At 36.7% G+C, this 24592-nt stretch overlaps 2 protein-coding genes across 2 annotated transcripts in view; one reads left to right on the top strand and one right to left on the bottom strand.

Annotated features, from left to right (window-relative positions):
- Positions 1 to 2607, bottom strand: part of Ift80 (intraflagellar transport 80) — a 98625-nt gene extending 96018 nt beyond the window's left edge. The window contains exon 1 of the mRNA XM_051198802.1: positions 2462 to 2607. The gene's annotated coding sequence lies outside the window, so the exon portion shown is untranslated. The remainder of the gene's footprint in view (positions 1 to 2461) is intronic.
- A 320-nt stretch (positions 2608 to 2927) lies between these two features.
- The window catches only part of Smc4 (structural maintenance of chromosomes 4), a 32578-nt gene continuing 10913 nt past the window's right edge, over positions 2928 to 24592 (top strand). The window contains exons 1-15 of the mRNA XM_051198779.1: positions 2928 to 3140; positions 4068 to 4205; positions 5167 to 5345; positions 5887 to 6078; positions 7606 to 7782; positions 13339 to 13503; positions 13771 to 13898; positions 15259 to 15399; positions 15945 to 16095; positions 17706 to 17870; positions 18664 to 18897; positions 20696 to 20881; positions 22863 to 23024; positions 24116 to 24341; positions 24430 to 24509. Of these exons, the coding sequence (XP_051054736.1) occupies positions 4073 to 4205; positions 5167 to 5345; positions 5887 to 6078; positions 7606 to 7782; positions 13339 to 13503; positions 13771 to 13898; positions 15259 to 15399; positions 15945 to 16095; positions 17706 to 17870; positions 18664 to 18897; positions 20696 to 20881; positions 22863 to 23024; positions 24116 to 24341; positions 24430 to 24509 (2319 nt within the window). The 5' untranslated portion in view covers positions 2928 to 3140; positions 4068 to 4072. The remainder of the gene's footprint in view (positions 3141 to 4067; positions 4206 to 5166; positions 5346 to 5886; positions 6079 to 7605; positions 7783 to 13338; positions 13504 to 13770; positions 13899 to 15258; positions 15400 to 15944; positions 16096 to 17705; positions 17871 to 18663; positions 18898 to 20695; positions 20882 to 22862; positions 23025 to 24115; positions 24342 to 24429; positions 24510 to 24592) is intronic.

Here is a 24592-nt window from a genome sequence, read left to right on the forward strand (position 1 = left end):
ATTTGATGCTGTCATTACATAAAATTACATCAACTTTTATTGAAAAGCACTTCTTCCCACATTAATTGTTAAAACTTTCCAAGCTGGGCCTTGGTGATGCCCACCTTTAATCCCAGCACTCAGAAGGCAGAGGCAGGAGGATCTCTGAGTTGAGGCAAGCATGGTCTACAGAATGAGTTCCAGGACAGGCTCCAAAGCAATACAGAGAAACCCTGTCAAAAAAAACAAACAAACAAAAAAAAAAACAAAAAAAAAAAACACCTTTTTCATATTGACAGGAATCATCCAAATCAGTAAAACTAGCATTTATGTTCTTCCTGTTACCTTTTCACTCATTCAAAGATTCACCAAGAGCAATATTTGACTGTCTGTAAGGGTTTATACTACTTCCTACCTACCACATGAAAGACTGTTTAATAATCTAACTAAAGCTATTACTGACCTCTTTTCCTGTAATATAACCCACTCCCACCTCAGTACTTGCTAATAACTTTTTTCCTTATCCCCATTCTCCCCATGCCCCCACTGTATAGCATTGGTTCTAACTCACTGTGTGGACCAGGCTGGTCTAAACTCATAGCAAGCCTCCTGCCTCGTCTCCCAAATGCTCAGATTACAGAAATAGCCACACTCAGTTTATAGCTAAACTCTTGACTTCCCTTTCAAGATCCTTCATAAGCTACTCTTCCTCAAATCTGATATGGCGTTATTGATACTCAGCTCACACTTTAAATATGTCACCACATAAGTAACATCAATTACAAGCAACTCTATAAAATAGACATTATCTGTTGACTTTTGTAAATAAACACTCCCAGAGATACTTTATGAGTAAACTGCTCAATCATATAGCCAAAGAAATAACAGGATTTGGGGTTGTTTCTATTTTTTAATGTGTATATGTGAATGCCTGCGTTATGCATTGTATGTCTTTGTCTATTACCGTTGGTGTCCAGAAGCAGGTGTCATATCCCCTGGATTGGAATTGCAGGCAGGTATGAACTGACCAGTGTGGGTTCTGGGAACCAAACCCAGGCCCTCTGCAAAAGCAGCAGGTTTTCCTATTGCAGAAATATCTCTACAGCCTCCTGTTTTGAATTTACATTTTTCTAGTAGATTCTGCTCTGATTAGCACATACACTTTTCAATGTGGTCTAGTCTACCTTTTTATTATATTGATTTTACATATACATGTGTACCTCATGCACTACTCCTGCCTGAGGAGGCCAAAAGAGGGCACTGAATCACCTGGAATTGGAGTTACAGATGGTTAGAAGCTGCTATGTGGGTGCTAGGAACTGAACCTGGGTCCTAAGTCCCAAGAGTCGTAAGTGCTTTTAACCACTAAACCATCTACCCTGCCCCAGTCTACTCTTCCACTCAGTTTTGTAGTATTTTACAACATCTGGAAATACAAAGGACTCCAGAAGCCCCTAAAGAGAACCCCCTTAATATATATATCTCTGCCAGTCCTCCATACACACGCACCCCAATTCATTGAGCTTTAAGTTAGCATCTGTTTTATGAAGACCATTTATTTTCAACTACAAACATAAAGGTACATTATAAGGTTAAGCAAATGCTTATTCAATCCACACTGATATCCAAACTGCACAGACTCTTACACTTGGAAGTGTCCTCTTCTATAGTATTTCCTCAAACTATGTTTTATGCATCTAAAAGTCATAATACATTTCAGACCAACAACGTAAATTCATTCTTAAAACAGGTTTATTGCTGCTCTAACATATCAGACCCTAAATAGGTAAAGAGAAAGAAAGAGGCTAACAGTTCTAAATTCAAAAGTTATTGTATAAGTACTGATGGCAATCAAATCAATCAGTGATTCTTTAACATGGGGGTAGAGGCGTTCAGACCGTGTCTCAAAATTAAAGGAAAACTAACCCTCCTGGAAAACAAAGCACAAGCACACAAAACTTGGCATACAATTTTCGGAGAGTTAGAAACTCAATCCCAACCACCACTATCCTCAAACTCAGGTTAAAAGTCCATTAACGAAACTAAGTTCTCCGGGAACAGGAACTATCACATCTGTTTAATAATCCTGGTCATTCCTTTACAGTGCAATGCACACAAATGCCACTTATGAACTAATTCCACTAGTTAATACCAGCAAATCCTTTCTCCCATTGGGAGCCCTGTTGGCCAAATAATTATTTTAAATCCAAAACGTTTCATTAGTGACATTAACACAAACAGTTAAAAAATCATTGCTATTCATATGTGGACCACAAGATTACTCACTAATCCCAGTCTCCTCGCTTTACCAGTAAACTCCACATCCCAATATCTACACCCAGAGAGTCCTACTGGCTGGAAGAAGATGGAAAATAACCAATCCTCCGCAAATCCTGCCTTCAAAGCAAGGGAAGGAAGGTCCCAACGACCACTACGGCTTCCACGCTCTTTCTTCAGAGGTTCTGGAGGTGAAGAAATTTACCTCAAGTTCCCGGAAAGCAGCGGCGATTGCTCTCAGAGCTAAACCCAGTTACCGAGAAGCCTCCCGACCTTTCCGTCACCATAGTGATTTCTAAGCGCTAAAAGCGTTCTCCCTTCCCTGTTCCCGCGATACTTGTGAGGTGCCAGTCACCGGAGCTGGCTCTAAACCCCGCCCCTAAATGAGCCCGCCCTCTCACAGAAGGGTGTTACTGGGCAGCTGGGCCCCGCCTACAGCTGTGGGCGGGACCCTGCTGGGTATTTTTTTTCCTCTTTATCAAAATCCGCCAGTAAATTCCCCAGTTTTCCAAGTGCTGTGGTCCCAACAATGCGGAGGGCTGTAGTTTCTACAGTCCTATCTCTATTAAAGACCATAAGGAAGGCGCAACCCTCCTTGCCGTCCCTTCTCAGTCGAAACTCCCCCCGCCCCCGCGCCACTGTCCCAGGTAGAGCCCGCGCATGCGCTCGAACGGCCCGAAGATGGCGGTGGGAATCGCCGCACTTTTTTTCAAATTCGCGGGTCCCAGAAACCATTGCGCGCATTTGTAACGAATTTCCGTTCGAGTTTGGATTTTAGGCGCCATTTTCGAGTGAAGGACCCGGAGCCGAGACACCGGCAGGAGCGAGGCGGGGGGCGACCGTCCCACGGTTTGTTGCCCTGCTCGGAGGAGACCTGCCGACTGGTAAAGTCCTTCTTTTCGGGATCAGGTTGTCACACTTCTTTTTCTTCCTGTCCCCTGGTTGCCGGGTACAGAGGCCTGGAGCCCGAGCAGCCAAGTGCGGCGGAGGCGGCTTGGGGAGCTCCGCCGCCTGTCACCCCTCCCCCGCGGCCGCCGGGCGGCGGCTCCAGCGTCTTCCTGGGGGAGGCTGCGAGCCTGCCTGGGCCAGGGCGCCCCCCTCCTCCCCGGCATGTCCGTCACCTCTCCCTTGCAAGGGGACTGGGGACTTGGTATGGCTTAGCCTGTTGAACGGGACTCCGCCCGGGGCCCGGGAGGGATAGACCCCTGCTAGCCCGGAAAGTGACCCATCCGGAGCAGACGCTGCCCGAGTCCCACTTATCCGTGTCTGGCGGGTGACTCCGGCTTCGGGCAGCCTTTTTCGCTTGGGCCATAAGGAGGAGAGACCTGAGCTCCCCCCCCCCGCCCCCAGACGTCCCGGCGTCAACATCTAAATGGCGGGGAGAGGAGAGCGGGTGACGACGAGTCCCGGGGCAGGCGCTGCTGCTCTCGAGGGTAGCCACGCAGACCCGCAGCTGGACGGACTCTTCTCTGTAATTCCGATCGCCAGCCCCGACGGCGTGGGACTGTCACCAGATGTCCTTCGCTTGGGAGATGGCTCTACGGGGGCGGGTGGCTTGAGCGAGCGAGTGGTCCCGGGCGCGTTTGCAAGAGCGACTAGGTTTTCCCACTTTCCCTGGGACGTAGGAAGACCTACCCCTCCCGGTTTCTACCGCGGTGTTAGCGGCAGCCACTTTTCTGAGGAACCGCTACCTGCTAGCGGGGTTGGGGAAAACGGTGGCGGGTGGGTCATGGGCGGAGCCCGTCCTGCGGCGGCGGAGCCTCGGAGGCGAGCTACGGGCTGACCTGACTCCCGGCTCTCTCCTGCCGCAGCCACCATGCGGCGGAAGGGCACCAAGCCCTCCTCTGTCTGCCGCCAGGAGGAAGGGCCGCCGCCCTCCCCGGACGGCGCCCACAGCGATGGGGATCGGGAGCAACCGGCCAGCGGAGCGGACAACGCTGCAGCTGCAGGTGAGTGACGGGCCCGGGACCTGGGTGCGCCGGAGGCTTGCGGAGACCCGCTGGGGTTGCCGGGGCGCAGGCGACAGGTTGACGTCGGAAGGTCGGTGTTGCCAGAAGTGCGGCTCGGGAAAGCCACTCTACGGTTTTCAGAGGAGTTCCATGCAGCTTTTGCTGCAACGAATTCTGGAAGGGATGAGGGTGAGCGGGAAACAGGAGTCGTGGATTTCTGTGACGTCTTGGAGTAGCACTGATGTCTCGGCTGTACGCGGTACGGTCAGCCCAGAGTTGTTGAGCGCCTCTCCGCCCCTACACTGGACTGAATGTGATGCAGAGTTGCTTCGCTCCAACCTCACCCTTGGATTTTTTTTTTCTTTTTGGTGCAATATTAATTTTTACTTTTTAAAGTGTGTTTGGTTCGGGGGTATGTACACATACGTAGAATGCATGGACCTGGAGTAATAATCAGTCTTAAGCCGCCCACTATGGATGCTAGGAACAGAACTCGAGTCTCCTGCAAGAGAAAAAAAACAGCCGGGCCCCTTAGATTGCCTTCAAAGAGAAAATAGAATTTGAGGTCGTGTAGCATTCCGAGTGTAGAAATTAAGAGCTACTGTGAAACTCCTGTGAGCTTAATTGCTGAGCCATGTAGAGTTGGACTTCCTGTGGTTTGGGTTGCATCTCCTGTTTTATATAGGAAGCAGGGAATCCATTTGTTGTGATATTCGCAGGTTTGCTTTATGGTGTGGTGTTTTGACTCCTCTGATCAGTATAGTGAATTTTATGACTGGTGGTACTTTCACGAATTTTCTTGTTCATGGAACTAAGGTGAAATATTATCCATTCTCATGTTTAGGATATATTTGTGGAAAATAGATTCCTAGGTTTCCTAAATAACATCCCTCTAGTCGATTGCCTTCCACCTAATTATGCTAATGTAGGCTTTCCCCTCTCTGGCATTCCTTTAACCTAGAGACTCCAGGTGAAGAACTTGATAACAGAAGTTTAGAAGAGATTTTGAGTAGTATTCCTCCACCCCCGCCTCCAGCAATGGCCAGTGAAGCTGGAGCTCCTCGTCTAATGATAACTCACATTGTAAACCAAAACTTCAAGTCCTATGCTGGAGAGAAAATCTTGGGACCTTTCCATAAGGTATTTGGCTTTATTGCAAAGTATTTGTTTTCTAACTATCCTGGCTCTTTACACACCCTCAGACACACATAAATATGCCCATGATTTCAACAACAGGAATTAGGTTTTCTTTATCTGGTATCTTTGATATCTCTGTATCAATAAGCAATAAGGTTTTCATGTTGAATGGAATCTTTATTAGAAGGGAATGTTTTCCCGTTGGCTGTTGTAATGACTTTTATAAAATGTCGTGATTAGAATTTGAATATGGTTTTATTTAAAATGTTAAAACTTGTGCTAGAGTAAAACATGATGTCAGAAAACTCAAAAGTAGGTTTTTTGGAGTGAATGCTTTTCACTGAGCTCACTAGCCCACTCATTCTTGGAGTGCTTTCCTTTTCTTAATAAACTTTTATTTCTAAAGAGAAAGAAAACCCAAATTATGTATTTTCCAACAATGAAAGCTTTTAAATGCCTTTAGTTTTTTTACTATAAATTGTTTAAAATTAGTAGAATTAGTGTGACTTTAAATTTAATTTTTTTTTTATTTATTTTTACACAGCGCTTTTCCTGTATTATTGGGCCAAATGGCAGTGGAAAATCCAATGTTATTGATTCCATGCTCTTTGTGTTTGGCTATCGAGCACAAAAAATAAGGTCTAAAAAGCTGTCAGTGTTGATACATAATTCTGATGAACACAAGGATATTCAGAGTTGTACTGTAGAAGTTCATTTTCAAAAGATAATTGATAAGGTAAGCAATTATTTTCTACTTGCAACTTCAAGCAAGAAAAAAGAACACCATGGCACATTTGTTATTATAAATGTAAATTGTTTCTTTACACTTTCTGTATAATTAAAGCAAAAGAAATATTACTTCTGTGACCATATTTACTTTAACTCTTTGGAAGAAAACTGATTTTTGGGAACCCCGAGGACTAAAGTAGTATTCATGCACTATAAATACAGGATTCATTTTTAAGTTACACTTTTTTACTGCTTTAGAATAAACGTTTTAATCTTTAACATGTAATAATTTACTGATTTTGCCACCCTTATTATTTCAACGTACATTGAATGTTATAAGTAGCAGTGTGTGTGTAAGATGAAATGAAGGTTTGAACTACCTGTGATGGTTTTTTGTTTGTTTGTGTTTGGTTTTTTTTTTTTTTTTTTTTTTTTTGTTTTGTTTTGTTTTGTTTTTTTTAATGATAGAGGTCAGGCTAATGTTTTTGTTTTTCTAGAAATAGAATTATAATGACCAGATTATTTACATGGTTCTGTGTGTGGGGGGTTCTCGTCTATTTAATTATTAGCTTAGGCAGTTAATATTTCAAAAAAACCAAAAGTAAGAAAGAAATGCGCATAATGAAGTGATTAGGTAATTTAGGTGCTGGGGGGTGGTCTTTTTTTAAACATAAATTTCACAGAAGCATCTAACTTAATGTTGCTTCCTAATTCATTCTGTTGTACTTTTGAGTTAGAAAATAGATTGCCAATAGATATTCCAATGCCTGTTAAGTTTGATTCGTCTAAAATTAAATATTATAGAGCCTTAAAAAATGAATGAACTTTAATGCTAAAATAGATTCATAATTGATTCCCTTTATCAGGTATATAATTATGAGATTTTTATGGTTTTACTTTCAATTAATGATGATAGGGATGCTGTTCAGGAAGGTGCAAAGGGTATCTTGTGTCTTACCACCTACATACACCCTATTGACAAACTGTTCTCCCCCACAAGACCACCACCAAAAAAATTTCCGTTAATATTTTCCTTAAATTATCTCATCCTGTATAGCTTTTTAACCAGTCAACATGGTTATTAGGTTGATTGGGGTAGGGTTGTTTTAAATACAGTGGGACTCTTGTCCCCCTTCCTTGGCTCTAATTCAAATATATTTTTTGGCTTGTTTGGTGCTAAAGTTTTGTTTGCTTGATTGGGCTTTTGGTTTTAGAGATATTTGAGAAAAACTGAATAACTTGGAGAAGTATTTAGTCCCTGCTAAAGCAATTTTTTTTAAATTCATTTTAGAACAATTACCAGTTTCTGTATATTAAATTCGGGGGAGATAAGGACAAATTATTTGTGTGTGTGTGTGTGTGTGTGTGTGTGTGTGTGTGTGTGTGTGTGTGTGTGTGTATTTGTCAAAATACAAGAAATTTTTAGGAAATATTTAATCCATTGAATTGGTTTCAGTATAAAGTAAATGAAATCTGGACCAGACCAGTGACTTAATACCAACCTTTTTTCTGGTTTTGTTTTTCCTAAAAACAGGAAGGGGATGATTATGAAGTTATTCCTAACAGTAACTTCTATGTATCTAGAACAGCCTACAGAGATAACACTTCTGTCTATCATATAAGTGGGAAAAAGAGAACATTTAAAGATGTTGGAAATCTTCTTAGAAGCCATGGAATTGACTTGGACCATAATCGATTTTTAATATTGCAGGTAAGTTTATAAAAACTTCTTAGGTTCTTGGTTTTTAGTTTTTGTTTCATAATAAAGCTTGAAAGATTGTGTTCTTCTGTTTGAATCCTGTTATTTTGGAACCTTAAAGTACTATAGCAGCACATCATGGTTTACATACTATAGTCAAGGTGCGAATCATTATTTGCTGCTCTAGAAATTTAAGGAAATTCATTCTGAATGATATGGTTATCATCACATGTTCATTTTATGTTTGGATATCTGACATACTTGTTCCGCTCTAGCAGCACGTAAATATTGGCGTAGTGAAATAAATATTAAACACCAATATTATTGTGCTGCTTTAGTGTGACAGGCATACAGCAACTCTCATTTCTGTTTATATTTCCCTTTAGCATTTGAAATAAAATTTCTTAATAGTCTGCCCTTTTTGTTTATTGTCATTTTTTCTAACATAAAAACTATATGCTTGATATTTAACAAAAACAAATTTTTCTGAACACCTAATATAGTACTTTTTAGCATCTATAATAATAATAAAGTTTACTCAAGATAGGTCTTGTTTTATTTATAGTAGCCTAATCCTTAAACCAGTAATATTAGGATCAACTCTTAGAGAAGTCATTTTTAAAAGAGAGCATAAAAATTAATGTCTGTTATTAATTTGACTTTTTTTTATTAGACCTTGCAGGCTTTTTTTTTTTTTCTTTTTTTTTTCTTTTTTTTTTTCCCCTTTTGGGGTGTGTGTGTGTAAGTGTAAAAGTGTATCCTGCTAGTATAACTTGGTGCAAGAAAGATTTTGTCATTTGCGATGGGGAGGTTGGTTGGGGTGGGGTTTTTGTTTTGTTTTGGTGGTGGTGGTGGTGGTCATATATATGTTGGTAAAATATGACTTTGTGAGGTATAGTGAAATTCCTGTTTTGATTTAAAGATCTTATTCTCTTGTTCTATCCCAAGCTACTAAGAGGATAAATAAAACTTAAAAAGAGAGAAGTTACTTACTATGTAGAGTCAACTGCTGATACACTCTATCATGTGCAACTGATTTTAAAATAAGTTAGGAGTTTTGATTTGATATAAAATGTTTTGTTGTGGTAACTAAGTATTACCATTGACAAGTTATAATTTTCAAACATTTTAGACTATATTTTTAAGGGTTTTTATTATTATTTTAAGCATATCATATAGAAGGCAAGTAAAATTTTCTGGATTAACTTTTAGTATCCCTTAACTATCAAAATGGTACATAATATTTCAGTAAACCACTGTTACTTAAAAATAAATTTTGAAAAAGTCAATTGCAGATAAGATTTGAATTATAAATAAGATTTGAATTTATATAAATGCAATCTTAAGCCATTGTGGGTGTTTTTGTTTTGTTTTTTTAAAGAAAAGAGTGCTGATTTGTGGATTTCTATATTCAAGAATTTGGCTTCATAAACTGGATAAAAAGTTGTATTTTTTTAATAATGCTAAATTTAATGATGGTAACATTTTTGCAGGAAATTATACTTACTTTTTGTTTATTCTTTGCTATTTGTTTGATTTTATCCTGAGATAATCAGTCTTATGCCAGTGCAAAATAAACTATATTTTAGGTCCTGCAAAGTTTTTGTGCAGCTTATTTATACATAAATTGATAATGGAAAAAGGTGATAAAGCAATTTCCCAAAGAAAATAAATTGTAAAGTGGCAAGTTTATATTAAAGCATAGCTTCTGAAGCACTGGATGCTTGCTCATTTGTTCTCATTATATGAACCCTTTCTGTGCTCTTGAAGTTTTTACATTCTTGACTGAACTTAGATAAGAACTTTAGCAACTTGCCTTTTAGGAAGAAAAAGTGGAAATTGGGCTAGGTAGAACTCACAGAATCCTTTTAAATTCGAGGGAAAGTGGAAGTAGTTTCTGTAAGATTTTCTTAGCTTTTTATCAGAATCTTTGACACTTTTATTTAAGAGATTTAAACACATGAAGTAAGATCATAGTTCCTATTTCATTCTCCCAATCAATAACATTTGTCTTAAAAACTACCCGTGGTTAGGGTGGCTAAAAAATTGAAGGACGGTATCATAATATCAGCATCTAAGACATGAATATACAGACTGGATAGTGATGATGATTATGTCACATGTAATATAAATTTAGGAGAAGCAATTTTTTTAAAGATAAGATTCACTATATTTTAGTAATTGATTTTAAAAACATACCATTTATGTTTTTTAAGTAAGCATTTCTAGTATACAAATCAATTTAAGATTTCAGTGATCATTCAGATGTTTCTAATGAAACACTGTTCTAAGATTAATGTGAAGATGGTTAGATACTGTTCCTTATCCTTGCGGTCATGTATACTTCAAGGGTAGTCACAGTTGATTGACTATTGGTCTTCTATCTTATTGGAGAGATTTTTGTGATGTTTTAAGATAATTGGTCCAAACAAAAAAGATTTTATAAGTCTGTATCATAAGTGACTATAACTTAATTAATTAGATTTTATTGGTTTGTTCCATAAGTTAATGCTTTTGCTCCATTCAAGTTAGAGAAATGATAATCCTATGCTTCTGTTACCCTTCAAAGTTACATTAATAAATTGGTGTATTGGGAGTGGTTTTTATTTCTTACAAAACAGAAATTGAATTTTATCAAAATTTCTGTATGTTTTTTTGTCACCATGTTCAAAATAAAAACATTTTTGTTACTGTTTTCTACTCAGGAGAGTGGATTAACTTTGTTGATCATGTTTTTAAATATGCTTTTACAGATGGCATGGCATATAAACTATTTGTTGTAGTCTCTTAATGTGTAGAAATAAGGGGGAAAAAATCTAAAAAGTAAATCTGTGATTAAGTTTTGAAAGAAATTTTTGAGTAGTTGTCTGATCCAGTGTCTCAACTATGGAAAACAAGCTAGGAAGCTGCTCCTAAGCACCCAGGATATAAAAACTGAAAAACTAAACACAAAAGCATCCTCTTTTTTTTTTTTTTTTTTTTTTAAACTTGTGTACTTTGGACAGATACTAACCTTGGAGATTTGGTTATTTGTCCTCTTGTAGAACAAATTAGGGTAAACTGTTCTTGAGGAAGATAGAAGTTATAGTTCAGGAAAATGAAAATTATTTAGGCAAAACAAAAAAAATTTTTTTTTAAAGCCCGAGGGGGTTGGAATATTATCTGGTAGTGATTGCTAGCACACATGAGGCTCTGGGTTTGATATATAATAATGTAATAATGTATATAAGTGTTTTTTCCTGCTTCTATACACATGTACCATATATGTGCTTGGGTCCAAGGTAGCCAGGAGAGGGCTTCAGAACTGGAACTAGAGTTGTTGTGAGCCACCATTTCGGTGCTGGGAACTGAGCCTGGGTCCTTTGCAAAAGTAGTCAGTACTCTTAACTGCTGGGCCATCTCTCTGAACTCCATAGACCCCTGCACTCCTATGGGCACACAGACACACATACACAATTACAAATCTTTTTGTTGTTGTTTTTTAATTATTTCAGACAGATCTCTGTGAGTTTGAGTCCAACCTGGTCTACAGAGCAAGTTCCAGGACAGTCAGGGCTGTTGCACAGAGAAACCCTGTCTTGAAAAAACAAACAACAAAAAGAAGTTCTAGGTTGTCTTTGAAAATCCACAGCAGGAGAGAGAAAGAGCCAACCTGGCAGCTTAGACATACATAACAGCACTACAACCTACATGTAAAATAATAAAATGACTTTTTAAGCCATGACAGTGCTGAAAGACATATAAAGAGCTTACTGGTTGTGCTTATTCATTCAGTAACTGCGCTTTAAGATGAATGTAATAGCAAGGTGTGGTAGAACTCCTTTAATCTCAGGAGGCAAAGGCAAGGCCACCCAGGGCTACATAGAGAGGCCCTTTCTCAAAGGAAAATGGAAACAGTAATACAATATAATACAATCTAAAACATTGATGCATGAAACTTATCATGAAACTTTAACTCAACAACTTTATTAGAAAGAGGAAATTAGCTCCACATCTTTCATCTTTTTCCAGAAGGAACAAATAATAACTACCATGCTTTCTCTCAAGCCAAGTTACTTTCTAATAACTATATACACTAAAAGTAGTTTGAGTAGGAAACATGTGATGCTATTCAAATATTGGATTCTGGGAACCAATCTCAGGTTTCACTGGATCTCAGGTTTTGATTATCTGAAAAAAAATGTAGACTTAATACCTTGTGGTCATTTGACAAAATGTGGGTTCTTTTGACACTTTTTTTTTTCTTATTTTTGTTCTTCTTAAAATAGACATTTAAATACTTCAACTTGAATTGGGTGATAATATTTTTTAAATCATGGGTACTACTGAGCATTCTATAATGCACAGCACTATACCCACAACAAATCATTCTGCCCAAAATACTAATGGTGCAACTGTTGTGAAACTTTCCCTAAATAACTCTGAATGAATCTTAACTTATTCAGTGACTAAAGTTCACTACTATAATCCCAAAGCTTTGGGCATACTTCAGGTTTGGATCCTGTCTAAACTTATAATCGTTGATGCAAAGGTGTAAGAACCATTGGGAAAGTACTCTGCATAAATATCACCATGGTATAGTAGAATAAAATAAGCATTTTGGTTTACGGTTTCATTCTATATTTGGTTGATCATTCAGTGCTGTTAAATTATTCAAAGTACTGACATTGTGGGATGTATAAAACTATTCAAAATTGTACCTGTCAGCCTGTAATGCTGTTGCTCTTGGGAAGCAGTAACAGGCCTGGATTACATATAAAAGCCCTGTCTTAAAATCAAGACAAAGTACATTAGTGAATAGATTTCAAAACCTTCAGTACTTTTTTCTTTTTGTTTTCTAAATATCTAAACATTTCTTAACCTTTAGCTAAAAATAGGGTTTTCCCCCCATTTACCTGTCTATCCTTTGCTGTTAAAAGTTTTAACAAAAAAAGCTACAGAAGTAATTGGTTACTTGGAAATCAGCTTTTTAGGTATTTTAGGTAGTCAAAGATTTTAATTATAGTTCAAGGTTGATGTATTGATTACAAAGTTTCCCTATGTAGCATGTAACAATGTGCTATTTGCTCTTGTGGTTAGGGTACTTAGAGGGAAAGATAATTTCCTTTTCCAGTTAAGACTCTCCGTTCACAAAAATTAATACATTAAGTTTTAGTCATCTTTTCTGAAGTGGGTCTCTTGTCAAACTCACACTAGGTTTATAGAGAAATTAGATAACTATATAGAGATTGAAACTAGAAACACTCAGGCAAGGTTCCTTATACAGTTTAACTATGAAGGGACTCTGAAAAATTCTTTTAGATTGAGAGACTATTAGCAAATTGTTAGTAATAATTGGTAATGCTTACATAAAACCACAACATAGGGTACCTGTGTGTGTGTGTGTGTGTGTGTGTGTGTGTGTGTGTATTGTCAGTAATTTTGTAAGGATAATATCAAAGTGGTTTCAGACATGTTATGAAACATCCATAACCTACTTGGTGAATATCATTTAGTTAGGAGTACCCTGTTCTTGCTGAAAAGATTTAGCTACTGAGTACAATGAGTATGAATGTAACTCTCTTAAAGGGTGAAGTTGAACAGATTGCTATGATGAAACCAAAAGGCCAGACTGAACATGACGAGGGTATGCTTGAGTATTTAGAAGACATAATTGGCTGTGGACGGCTAAATGAACCTATTAAAGTCTTATGTCGGAGAGTTGAAATATTAAATGAAAACAGAGGAGAAAAGGTAAATGAATCTTCATTAGACATTAGTTGCCAATGAGAATATCTTAGTTATGAATCAACTGAATTTACTGAGTTAAATACTTTTTATAATTCATACAGAAATGTTTGGGTGTTGGTTTTGTTGTTGGTTTTTTGCTTTTTTTTTTTTTTTTTTTTTTTTCTGAACCCTCTATTTTTATATTAGCCTTTGGATGAGATCTTTTACTTGGTGTTTATGTTTCAAATTGGTTTTATATGTGAAATGTTTTGACTCTTTTAATTTTTATAGTTAAACAGAGTTAAAATGGTGGAAAAAGAAAAGGATGCCCTAGAAGGAGAGAAAAACATAGCCATTGAGTTCCTTACCCTGGAAAATGAAATATTTAAAAAAAAGAATCATGTCTGTCAATATTACATGTAAGTACGCTGGTCAATTTTGTATTGCAGTCTAAGCATCAAAGCCTTTTTTTTTTCTATAGTATAATTTTTCTGAAAGTCACTAAGTACTCACTTTTTAGTGTCCTATTTTAAAAGTGGAAGGAAGGTTGTACCATGAGTAGTAATAGTGTGTGCTCATGCGTGCACTGCATGCAGTAACCCCATCATAAAGGGTAATAGTCATAACCTGGCAGAAATCAAAGGTGGTACCAAACCCTTATATATGTACCATTTGTTTTTATTTGTGTTCTATGGAAGTGTAACAAAATCAGAAGTTAATCTGGCCTTGCAGGACGTAGTTTTTGTTTTTTTGTTTTCATTATTGCTATTACTATACAAGGGTAGGTAAGTAGTAACTCCCCCAGGTAGGAAGACAATTTTCAGGGATCATTCTCTCCTTCCACTGGAAGGTTCCAGAGATCAAACTCAGGTCATCAGGTGTGTCCTGCAAGCACTTTTTCCTTCTGAGCCATCTCCCCAATCCATTGTGGGTTTTTGGTTTGGTTAGGTTTGGTTAGGTTTGGTTTGGTTTGGTTTGGTTTGGTTTGGTTTGGTTTGGTTTGGTTTGGTTTGGTTTGGTTTGGTTTGGGGGAATGTGTATGTGTGTGTGCCCAGGCACGTGAGCAAGCATATGAATGTGCAGGGAAAATATGTAGTGTCTTCCTCTACCCTCTATCTTTATCTGTCTACTTCATTCCCTTACAGGGTGATTCTCTAAAACAGAAGCTCACTGTTCCAGCTAGGCAAGCTAGCCACTGAGCATGCTTCCCACCCCCACTCCCTAACAGCCCACCTAACCATAGTGCTATACAGTTTACCTGGAAGTTCATACTCAGATCTTGATTCTTGAAAGTCAAGTGTTCTTATTTAATTGAACCATCTCCTCAGCCCCTCCTTTCATATTTTAGGCCCTTTACTTATTAAGTGTAAGGAGAGTTACTTGAACAAAAGTGTAATGATACCTTACAGTTGATCCTGATGACCATTATGCTACTAAGTGACTATAAGGTTGATATGTACATATTGCTATACTGAATGAAATGAAAGATGAGTAATGCTAGCCAGTATTTAAAATTGTTTATTTCTGTAATTTACCATTTAATATTTTCAGATATTAGTCTACCACAAGTAACTGAAACTATCAAAAGCAAAAACATGAGATACTACTATGCACTTTTGATTGATAGACCTAATTTATTCACTGAACCAATTTTGTTCTTAAATTCTATCTAGCCTCAACCTACTCCTATAGCCCTCACTATATATAAATTGATGAATAAATATGTTAGAAGTAGCTGATTTTACTAATATTTTACATTCTCTTATTTTTCCCCTCTAGTTATGATCTGCAGAAAAGAATTGCTGAAATGAAAACTCAAAAAGAAAAAATTCATGAAGATACTAAAGAAATCACTGAGAAGAGCAATATGCTTTCAAATGAAATGAAAGCTAAGAATTCAGCTGTGAAGGATATAGAAAAGTAATATTCTTTGGAAAAATACTAAAAGTATTTAAATTCAGTTTTTCACATGTGTCTACATGTAAACTTACAACAAACATTGAATGTAATATATTTCCCAGTAAATAGTCCTTTTAGGCACAGCACCTCCTGTACTTAGGCCAACAGTCGTCTAATAAGGGATGCCTTTTCCCTAGTGGCACAATATGTAAAAAGCTAAAACAACAGGATTTTACCTGACCCATTAACCCTAATAGTTTACAAATTTGATTTTGAAATAGAATTTTGATTATTTTACTTTAAAAATTATCATGGCCTATTCTGTGCCAACGTTCAATGACAATAGTATCTTTAAGCGAGTTTCATTTCCTTAATGACAAAGTAAAAAGCAGTCTTTCTACCTTAGAAACACAAGACAAACTCATGTTTTGTTTTTTTGTTTTTTTTAATTGTTTTCATCAGGGAAGAACTGTGTTTTAGGATTCTAATAATAGTTTTGACATGTTTATAGATGAAATATACCAGAAAGACTATGTATCTATGACTAATATTTACTTCTTTGATAGGAAACTCAATAAAGTTGTAAAATTTATTGAAGAGAATAAAGAAAAATTTACACAACTAGATTTAGAAGATGTTCAACTTAGGGAAAAATTAAAACATGCTACAAGTAAAGCCAAGAAACTGGAGAAACAACTTCAAAAAGATAAAGAAAAGGTAGGTATTAGGGGGAATCAATTTTTCAAGTCTAAATACCAGATCTAGTTTTCCCAAATTTACTTGACTTTGGTTCCCTAAGAGGATAAATTAGGATGCTTATAATGTAACACAACTTTGTTCCAAGGGATATGTTATATATAGGGCTTACACTAATAATGTTGGAGAAACATCCACCCAGTCAGCAATTCTGTTTCTATGGTGTTGATGATTTTTTTTTCCCTAAAATAGTAATTTAAACGGATTTTTAGGTGTTTTTTGTTTTTGTTTTTTGTTTTTGTTTTGTTTTTGTTTTTGTTTTTTTTTATGGAAATAAGCTCTCACTATGAGAGCTAGCTAGCCTGTAACTCCCTGTATAAATCAGGCTGACCTCAAACTCCTGTCTCTCTCTCTCTCTGCTTGCTTAGTACTAATGGCTAAAGAGGATATTTTTGATTAGATAATACAATTTTTTTTAAAACAATCCTGCCCCCCCAAATTTTGTTTTTTTTTTTTTTTTAACTTGTGTGTCTACATACACTTGTGTACTATTGAATGTATCTGAGGTCAGGACAACTTAAGGAAGTTGGTTTACTCCTTTTACCTTGTGGGTCTCAAGGATCAAACTCAGGTCATCAGGTTTGGTGATAAATGCCTTTACTCATAGCATCCCCATAAACATCAGAGTAACACCTGCCTTCTGCAACAAAGTCAGCAAAAAAGAGAAGGCTTATAGGTGACAGACTGACTATTCTGGGGTTAAAGTTACGAAAATGAATTTTATGGCCTGGACAGATGGCTTAGTGATCACTGGCTACTCTTGCAGAAGACCTGGGTTCAATTCCCAGTACCCTAATGTCAGCTGACAGCTGATCCCAGATGCCCTCTGCTAACATCAGTAGGCATTGTATGCATGTGGTGCAAGACAGACATTCAATAAACACTCATATGTATATAATTAGAAATAAAGTGTCAACCAAAAAAAATGAGGTTGGACTGGAATATAGAAATGACTAATTAGGTAGCTAAGTAATTTGGGGTCTCTCAAGTTATAAACATATAAAAATATCAGTTAGATATTAATAGATACATGAAACCAAGACTCAGTTTCTTCTTCACCTTTAAGGATATTCAAAATGTATTTATACTCACTATAGCTTAACAAAGGTTTTATGAAATACTGAAAAGCAAAAATAATTTAAGATTTATTATTATATATATGTGTGAGTGGGGGGGTGTCCAAAAAGTATTTTGGAGCCCCTAGAGCTGGAGTTAACAGGCAGCTGTGAGAACCTGAGTGAGGATCTAAGTTCAAAGTACTTAGACCCAGAAAAGTAGCAAGTGCTCTTAACTGTATAGACAACTCTCCAGCCCTGAGGCATTACTTTTTAGGAATAAAAGTTGATATATGATTACTGCCAGAAGCTATTTGTATAAAATATTAACTCTAACCTCTGAAAGATACAGTTCTTAAAGATCTTATAATTGGGTTGAGGGAGCAAAGATAATTTGTTGTGTGTTGTCTTCAGATAACTATGAATAGAGATCCTAAAATTGTTAGGTACATTTTAGTAGTATTGGGTACCCTCAGGAATATAATTCCATAACCTTAATTTATTTCATAATCCCAGGTCGAAGAGCTGAAAAGTATACCTGCCAAGAGTAAGGATATCATAAATGAGACAACAGCTAAAAATAATTCTCTTGAGAAAGAAAGAGAAAAAGAAGAAAAAAAGTTGAAAGAAGTTATGGATAGCCTTAAACAGGAAACACAAGGGCTTCAGAAAGAAAAGGAGGTAAGAAAGAGTTTTTGTCGTGATGGTTTTGGTGCCTTTTTCCTAACTTGACTGTTTAAAGGTGAGCTTCTAAAAATAAGTTTAGGCCTAGTGCAAGTGGTCCATGCCTCTATTGTAATGTCTGCTACCTGTGGGGGGTTAGAAGCAAAGTTATGTTACATAACAAAGACTATCTCAATCTGTTGAACCTCTTAGTTTAACATACTTAAACCTTCAGTCTGCACTTATTTTCTCTTTTTTGAAAAAAAATATTAAATGAAGAATTTGTAATGGTAGAATTTTGAGGTCAATACTTTGCCATATATCCATTCTGTGCAATCATGTTTTCCTATTTAATTGACATTGGAGTATTTTCTATGTGTCTTTTACCCTTATTAATGATAAAGGCTATGAATGAAATCTTCCCGTAATTCAAAGATTTTTCAACATGAGTACATTGAGGAAACTTTCTGACTAGTTCTTATGCTTGATAATGTAGAAATAGTATGGAATCTGGACTTTGAAGTCCAAAGTTTTCCTTAATTGTTACCTTTTATTTTAATTTCTGATAAGAGCATGCAAATAGCCACTTCACAAAGCTCATATAACATCAGTTAGGAAAAACAATGAATAGTATATGATGACAATTATGTATGGACTACCTTAATCTATTCCACTTACAAGAATTATCTCTTGATACCTACTGTATTTATAGTTTTCTTCTTTAAGTTGACTTCAGGAAGTATAATTTTCATTTTAGTCTAAGCTTGAAAATAACAAGCATATTTTACATTTAATGAACTCATTTTGATAGAGTCGAGAAAAGGAACTTATGGGTTTTAACAAATCCGTAAACGAAGCACGTTCAAAGATGGAAGTTGCTCAGTCAGAACTTGATATCTATCTCAGCCGACATAATACAGCCGTGTCTCAACTAAGTAAGGCGAAAGAAGCTTTAATCACAGCTTCTGAGACTCTCAAAGAAAGGAAAGCTGCAATCGGAGAAATAAACACAAAGCTCCCACAGACTCACCAAGAATTAAAAGAGGTAAAGTTTGGCTTCTATCTTTCATCCAAACCTTGTCAACCCGAGAGTTATATGTGGGTCTTTTGTTGTTGTTTGTTTGTTTGTTTTTAATATCAGGGCTTAAAGTAATTGACAGATAGAAATTTTTTTCAACATAATCTCACATGAGAAAGTATTTCAGTGTTTGAATGGACTGATAATTAACTGGGGTTAGAGGTGTAGGTCACTAGTTGAAAGCTTCTGTAGCATGTGTGTGGCCCTGGGTTGGATTCTGTTCTCAGTATATCCAAAAACAGAATTTGAGGAGACTAACTATACTGTCCAAAAGCAAACAATAAATAATGCTGCTATAATCCTATGGGAAAATATCCAACAGCTTTCTCAGGCTGGGTATGTAGCTTAGTTGGTAGAGTATTTGCCTAGGGAGCATGAAATCCTGATTATGATACCCAGAACCACTTAAAACCAGGAATGTTAGCATTTGAGAAATAGAGGCTAGAGGATCAATTCAAGGCCAGTGTTGGCTACATATTGGATTCCAAGCTAGCCTGCTGGGAGGGGTGGGGGGGGGTACATTTCTCTAAATCTATGAATGTAGATGGCTGTGTAAAGATAAATGAAAATGAATTTACAAACTTTTTTTAAGTTTCTTAAAAAAGTTTATCCTCAGAATGTAGATTAGCCAATGTGGGTAATGGGAATTAGTCTTTTTATAAGAGCAACAAATACCCATATTTGCTAAGCCACATTGGGTGCTTTATAACTGCCAGTGACTATAGGTCCATGGATTCCAATACTTTTCTGCATTCCAAGGACACCTGCATACACACACACACACATAGAGAGAGAGAGAGAGAGAGAGAGAGAGAGAGAGAAAGAGCGAGAGAGAGAGAGAGAGGTATAAATAATTAAAAATAAGTTTGATTTAATTTTTAAGATTTATTGATCTATTTTATGTATATGCATATTTCATCTGCATATACATCTGGACACCAGAAGAAGGCTTATGACTCTATGAGATTACAGTTATAGATGGTTGTGAACTGCCATGTGGGTGCTGGGAACTGAATGGGGGTCCTTGGGGTGTGTAAACAGTGTGATATTAACTGCTGAGCCATCTCTCCAGCCCCCAAAATAAGTATTTTTAAATTTTAGTAAATTTATACTGCTTGATCATCAGTTTCCTGATGTGTACATTTTAAATGTAACTTAAATTATATCCAGAGAATATTTGTCTTTCTACTGATTTGTTTTGGGGTTGTTACATCTATAATTTGATGGCTATGTAGTAAAGAATGGGGGAAAACAGCAGTTAGATAAGACCATTGTTTCTAAATTGGGAGGCTAAATCTGGGTGTGTGGCTCCTCTGGTAGTTATCCCAATTGTATTTCTCCCCTCTACTTAGGAACTGCCTTTTGTTTTGTTGTTTACTAGCCAAAAAGCCGTAATAAACCCTTGTGTTGCCCAGCTAAATAAATGTACCTGGAATCTGGTTCCTGGGTTTGGTTTTCTTTAGGGCAGAACTTGAGAACTGGTACATACTAATACCTATATGGAACCAGACTGGGATTTTTATGTCTGTAGCTACTTTAAGAGAGCTGGATTCCTCTTCTTGACACAAACAATTTACACTAAAGTAGGAATGACTCATCTGTATTTTCAAAGCCAAGCCAAAATAGCAATATGGAAGCTCATTGCCAGTTTATATGCTATTTGGGGGCCTTTCTTATTATTATTGAAGCATTACAAATAGTCTTCTGCTATTATTGGGTATATTAAGTCAACTGTGTCTAGGTTTCATTTTCTTCTCACATTTAGAAAGAAAAAGAACTTCAGAAACTAACACAAGAAGAAGTAAACTTGAAAAGTTTGGTTCACGATCTTTTCCAAAAAGTTGAAGAAGCAAAGAGTTCTTTAGCAATGAATCGAAGTAGGGGGAAAGTACTTGATGCAATAATTCAAGAAAAAAAATCTGGAAGGATCCCAGGAATATATGGAAGATTGGTAAAGTAGATTACATTTTACTCAGAAAAGACATTATAAATTATATTCTTAACTTGAATTCAGTATATATTGTTACTGTGCCTAAAATAACATTCTTTTTTATTTAAAGATGATAACTACACAGACAAAATACTTTGCTCTTGTAGGCTTATTGTCATTTATGTAGTTTGGGGCTGTTTATATTCATTTTATATATTACTCTCCTGCCTGGTCCCTAAACTAAAAATTTTTGAGTCAAGATTTCATATAGCTCAGATTGACTTAGCTAAGGTAGATCTTGAGCTTCTGATCCTCTTTGCCTCTGCCTCCCAATTGTTAGGCATTTGGCATCACACAAGGAAACTTCTTTCCAAAAAATAATAATTTAGAATTTGGATGTGGTGGTGGTGCATGTCTTAATCCCAGCACTAGGGAGGCAGAGACAGTCAGATCTCTGTGTTCAAAGTCTACATATTGAGTCTTAGGCCGGCCAGAATTACATAGTGAGACCATATATCTTTTTATTTTATTTTACATACACTCATTTGCCTGCATCTCGATATGGAAGAGTCAGATCCCCCTGAAGAGGTGTTGCAGACAGCCTTGAGCTATCATATGGGTGCTGGGAATTGAACTCCAGTCCTCTGGGAGATCAGTCAATGTTCTTAACTGCTAAGCCATCTCTCCAGCCCCGAAACCATATATCTTAAAAACAAAAGCAATTTTAGGATATGAGGCAATACTGCTGAGAGATCTGTCCCATTAATGATCTAGCTGAATAGACATAATGCTTCGTCTTTGTTTCTCCCTCACCATTCCAAGTGTGTCCTTCCTGAAGCTACACAAAACATCCAATTAGAAGAAAACTGGGTTTTTTGATTAAGAGTGAACAGCAATTGCACTTCCTTGCTAGAACCTCCAGTCATAAATAAGGACTTAAAATATTCTAGGTGTTATAACATTATACTTAACAATTTGTGGTTTAGAAAGGGGAACTAGCTAATTTAGCACTCTGGTAGTTCCAGTTGTGGGGACCATTTACCTTTCTGATCATTTAACTGAGAAGAGCAGTATATGATGTGGAAGAATGTATCTCAATTGTAGTCATCTCTTGCCCTGAAACCATAACTGAGACTTCTTTTACTTAAAGTTCTTGAGCACTAAGAGCCAGTTGATGGGTTCCCTACTCAGCCTTCTAGAAAAAGGAAACAGAATGATCTGGAAGGACAAATAGAACTTAACCAGTATGGTTTCTTCTATATCTGATATTAGGTAGCTTTTACCCTATTTCTTAAAGATAAACAGATTGATCCTTTTATTTGCTGTGAAGAACGAAAGTTATTCAGGGGAACCTGCAAGATAACTTGATTCATAACTACTTATTTAATTCTAGGTGACTTTCAATATGAAAGATAAAAAGATTTGTTTTACTGTATGTTCTCTTAGGTCTCATATCCACATTATGTGCTTTCATGCAATAAAACAGTTTTTATATCCTGTGTCACATCACATAGCCATAAACACTAAAGGGTAGATTAGAAACTATAGGGCCTTGGATATAGCTCAGTGGTAGTAGGATGCTTGCTTATAAGGCACACATTAGCTTCTATGTTGTCCCCTTTTATGCTTCTTCAAACCAAGTGTACTTAGTCTTCCCATTAAGAATAGTTTAAAGGCCAGATGGTGGTGGTACACACATTAACTCCCAGCGGTTGGAGGCAGGCTGATCTCTATGAGTTCAAAGCCAGCCTGGCCTATAGAGCAAGTTCGTGGGCTACAAAAAGAGTCTCAAAAAACAAACAAACAAAATAGTTTAAGAATAACATTCAGGGGCTTGCTTGGTACTTAGCTCAGTTCAGTGGTACAAGGTCCTGTGTTCACTATTCAGCTATACAAACCAAAAAAGAAAGTTCAAAATCTGAACAGTAATGAAATGATCTGTATTTTTTTTAAATCTAACTCTTTATTTATAAATTAACTTTCTATTCCTTTTAATTATTAGGGAGACTTGGGAGCTATTGATGAAAAATATGACATAGCTATTTCATCATGTTGCCACGCATTAGACTACATTGTGGTTGATTCTATTGATACAGCCCAAGAATGTGTAAACTTTCTTAAAAAACATAACATTGGTGTTGCAACTTTTATAGGTTTGGATAAGGTAAGTTCCTGTAATTTAACTTTGAAGTGCCATATATTTTTCCCTTACAATTGTAGATTTTTCTTCACCATTATTCAATTACTCCCTGACAAGTTTCAAAAATTATTTTAGATTCTGTGTATACATGACTTTGGAGGTTAAAAAATAAATTTTGTAATCCCTCCACTAAAGAAATTTCAGTAGGATGATGTCCAGGGGATGAGTTACTGTTACGTTTCTTCAAGAGTGTGGGGATTGAGACCAGGGTTTCTCTGCATAGCCCTGACTGTCCTAGAACTTGATTTAGAGCCTCTAACTCAAAGAGGTCAGCCTTCTTTCTGCTTCTGAGTACTGGGATTCAAGACTTATTTATATAGATATAGATTTTTTTTTTCTTTAGTTTAAACCTACCATTTGCCTGTTTTCATTGTTTTGCTGAATTGTAAAGAAAAAAGAAACCCTTTAAATTATGTATGTAAGTCTCTTAGGTCAGATACATGCTTTTTAATTTTTTTGGATTTTTGAGACAGGGTTTCTCTGTGTAACTTTGGAATCTATCCTGGAACTCGATATGTAGACCAGGCTATTCTCAAACTCACAGAGCTCTGCCTCCCAAGTGCTGGGATTAAAGGTGTGCCCTGTCACGGCCCAGCTTATTTATATAGATAAAGATTTTTTAATTTAAACCTACCATTTGTTGGGTTTTATTTTCACTTTCTTGATTGTACTTTGAAGCACAAATGACCTAGTCAATAATATTTTCCTTTAGCTTCTTAAGTAGAGATGTGTGTATTTAGACAAGCTCTTGCCATGCATCCCAGGATAACCTGAAACTTGGTATGTAGACCAGACTGACAATGAACTTGGAACAATCCTCCTCTCTCTGCCTTCCAAGTGGTAGGGCTATGAGTACTTGATGTTTCTGAGTTTTATAGATGTTAGCTCTTAAATTTAGGTGTCTAATGCATTTTGATATTTTAGCTTAGAGGTTTTTATTACCATTTTACTCATTGCCACTAAAAAATAAATAAAATTCATGATAAGATTTTATTTAGAATCATAGCGCCTAAAGACAAGATTGTTTAATACATATACAATTTTTTAACTTTCAGATGGCAGTATGGGCCAAAAAAATGACCAAAATACAAACTCCTGAAAATACTCCTCGATTATTTGACTTAGTTAAAGTAAAAAATGAGGAAATTCGCCAAGCTTTTTACTTTGCTTTACGAGATACCTTAGTGGCTGACAATTTGGATCAAGCTACAAGAGTAGCATATCAAAAAGATAGACGATGGAGAGTAGTAACTCTACAGGGTCAAATCATAGAACAGTCAGGTAAGTTGGGTTTTTTTTCCTGCACCATCATTTTTTTTTTTTTAATCTTTGATAAAACATGTAAAACTGACTTCTCTATCGTCACCAGGTACAATGACTGGTGGTGGAAGCAAAGTAATGAGAGGAAGAATGGGTTCATCAGTTATTGTGGAAATCTCTGAAGATGAGGTCAGCAGAATGTAAAATAATGGTCACTTTAGTGCAAAATTTAGCTATTGTAAATAGTACTATACTCAGTTTTGAGTTAACAG

Source organism: Phodopus roborovskii, unplaced genomic scaffold (genome assembly GCF_943737965.1).
Source record: "Phodopus roborovskii unplaced genomic scaffold, PHOROB, whole genome shotgun sequence".
Classification (NCBI taxonomy): domain Eukaryota; kingdom Metazoa; phylum Chordata; class Mammalia; order Rodentia; family Cricetidae; genus Phodopus; species Phodopus roborovskii.